The sequence below is a fragment of the Lactuca serriola genome, chromosome 4 (genome assembly GCF_051521515.1).
Source record: "Lactuca serriola cultivar US96UC23 chromosome 4, Lser_US96UC23_V15, whole genome shotgun sequence".
Classification (NCBI taxonomy): domain Eukaryota; kingdom Viridiplantae; phylum Streptophyta; class Magnoliopsida; order Asterales; family Asteraceae; genus Lactuca; species Lactuca serriola.
Genome location: NC_136411.1, coordinates 271,140,495 through 271,142,745, shown reverse-complemented (window position 1 = coordinate 271,142,745; position 2,251 = coordinate 271,140,495). Strand labels below are relative to the sequence as shown.

General features: G+C 34.3%; 1 protein-coding gene across 1 annotated transcript; it reads right to left on the bottom strand.

Moving 5' to 3' along the window:
* Positions 1-485: 485 nt before the first annotated feature.
* Positions 486-1,960, bottom strand: LOC145099351 (uncharacterized). The gene is made up of 3 exons (XM_079036936.1): positions 1,762-1,960; positions 951-1,611; positions 486-843 (listed from the first exon to the last, which is right to left on the bottom strand). The coding sequence occupies exons 1-3, from the start codon at positions 1,958-1,960 to the stop codon at positions 486-488; spliced, it is 1,218 nt and encodes a 405-aa protein (XP_078893062.1).
* Between the last annotated feature and the right edge of the window lie 291 nt (positions 1,961-2,251).

The following is a 2,251-nucleotide window of genomic DNA, read 5'->3' as shown; positions in this document are numbered from 1 at the left end:
GGTAAGTTTTAGGTATGCCGCATACCACAGTCACTCCTAAGCACATGTTGGCCGTGTCTCAAATGAATATAGTTGGCCAAGCTATATTGACCCTAGACACGACTACATAACTGCCCAGGTTTAACCGCAGCGTACAACACCCATTTACTTATGTTTTGATCTACTTGTTGTTACGGATCTCGACAGCTCGGTATACTTGTATACTTTTGAAAATACTTATATTTTGAAGGATACTTTTAGTTCAGAGCGCTTAGGCCCTTTAGTGTTTATAGTTTTATACCATGTAAGGTTTGGTATACTCCGTTCACTATAAACAAGAGCTCTAATACCAATCTGTCACACCCCGAAAACCTAAGTTGTTCCTTATTTTGTTAACTATTATCTTGCTGATACACTTATATAAAGTGTTGCAACAAGCAATAGGCCTAAATACAGTGACTTTCCTCGGATTTTCCACTTTAGGAACCAATACAATCCTTATGGCATTAATACCCTTCAATAATTTGCATGTCCAAAAGAATTCCTCGGATTTCAGGCCCAACAATACTCCAAGCACTCTTAAAGAACTTAGAGGAAAAACCATCAGGTCCAGGGGCATTGTTGTCAGCAATATCAAACATAGCCACTTTAACTTCTTCATCTGTGACCACCCTTATCATATTCATTGCCACTTTTTTATCCAACTTATTATGAAAAAAATCATCATTAAGTATAGACAAATAAGTGACATCTTCACAACCCAAGAAATTCTTAAAATGGTTAATAAATTTCTCCTTCATAGCATTCCCCTTAATCCATCTTCCATCCTCATCAAGAACCATCAAAATTCGATTTCTGTTATTCCTGATTTTCAAACAACTGTGAAAAAACTTTGTATTATTATCCCCATCAGTTAACCATTTGATCTTAGATCTTTGAGATAGCAGCTTTTCTTCATCATTACAAGCAACATTATATTCGAAAAGAATATTAGCATGCTATATGTGGCATTAAAAGGCTCCTGATCAATTTTCATCTGAATATTTCCCAACTCCTTTCTTAGCTCTTTAATTTTCATTCCCGAACCTCTGAAATTATTACACAATTGTCTACAATGCTTTTTCAACACTTTCAACTTTTGGGTAACTTTGAACATAAAAAATCCATCAATAGTTGTAGACCGAATATCCTTTACCATAGGCAAAAATTCTTCTTTATCCACAATGAAATTAGCAAATCTGAATGAAGATTTCCATCTCATTTTATAATTTGGAATGTTTAGAATAGCAGGACAGTGATCAAAGGTTCTGTTAGGCTTAAAAGTTGCATGAGCTAAAGGATGATCAGACATGAATTTCGTATTAACCATAATCCTATCCAACTTCTTCAGAATGCCCTTATTACCAGCAGGGGATTTATTCCAAGTGAATTGAAAACCAGTGCTATTCAAATCTTCAACTTCAATAAAATTGATGCATTCACAAAATTCATCAACTTCTTTCGGGATTTTAGAACATCCTTCTGAATAATCTGAGTCTTTTAAAGCAACGCTGAAGTCACCCAAAATACACCAAGCTTCCTTTTTCACTGTTAAGCTAAATTTTTTCAAATCTTCCCATAACACCCTTCTTTCTATATATTTGGAAGCAGCATAGATAAATGAAAATTACATGCTATAATTTGAACCAGAGAATTTTACATAGCAATGTATCACCTGTTTAGATTGAGAAATAACCATAACATCAAATAATTTTGGATCCCATCCAACAATTATTCTAGTACCAACTTCACAGTACCTGTTATTAGAAACCCAATCCCAATTACCAAATGTTTTGCTACAAACATTCTTTAAGTTTAAAATTTTGACATGGGATACAACCACGGCACACATTCCCAGATTATTATCCCTTATAACATCAATAACCTCCTTTTGCTTAACAACTTTATTTAACCCCCTAATATTCCAAACACCAATCGACATCATTGGATAACAATTGTATTTTTGGCATTTACCACCTCAAATGCCTAAGAAGAACCACTGATACTACTGCTATCATCTTTCCTCTTGTTATCCATCTTCTTTTCAGCATTACCCATCTCTAAATCATCTTTTCTAATGCCCATAGAATGAATCAAATCATGATTCAAACTACTGTCATCAATAGCAGAGTGAGCATTAATCTGATCATCTAATTGAGCACCAATTTTATCTCCTTTATCATCCTCTTCCATTCCAATTATAACTTCCTCATCAATCAATCCCAATACTTCA

Excerpts from the sequence above, each read along its gene's own strand:
- LOC145099351 (XM_079036936.1), bottom strand. The coding sequence starts at position 1,960 with ATGTCGATTGGTGTTTGGAATATTAGGGGGTTAAATAAAGTTGTTAAG. Across the intron at positions 1,612-1,761 it reads TAACAGGTACTGTGAAGTTG|AAAGAAGGGTGTTATGGGAA; the intron begins GTACTAGAATAA and ends CCAAATATATAG. Across the intron at positions 844-950 it reads ATATTCTTTTCGAATATAAT|GAATAACAGAAATCGAATTT; the intron begins GTTGCTTGTAAT and ends TTTGAAAATCAG.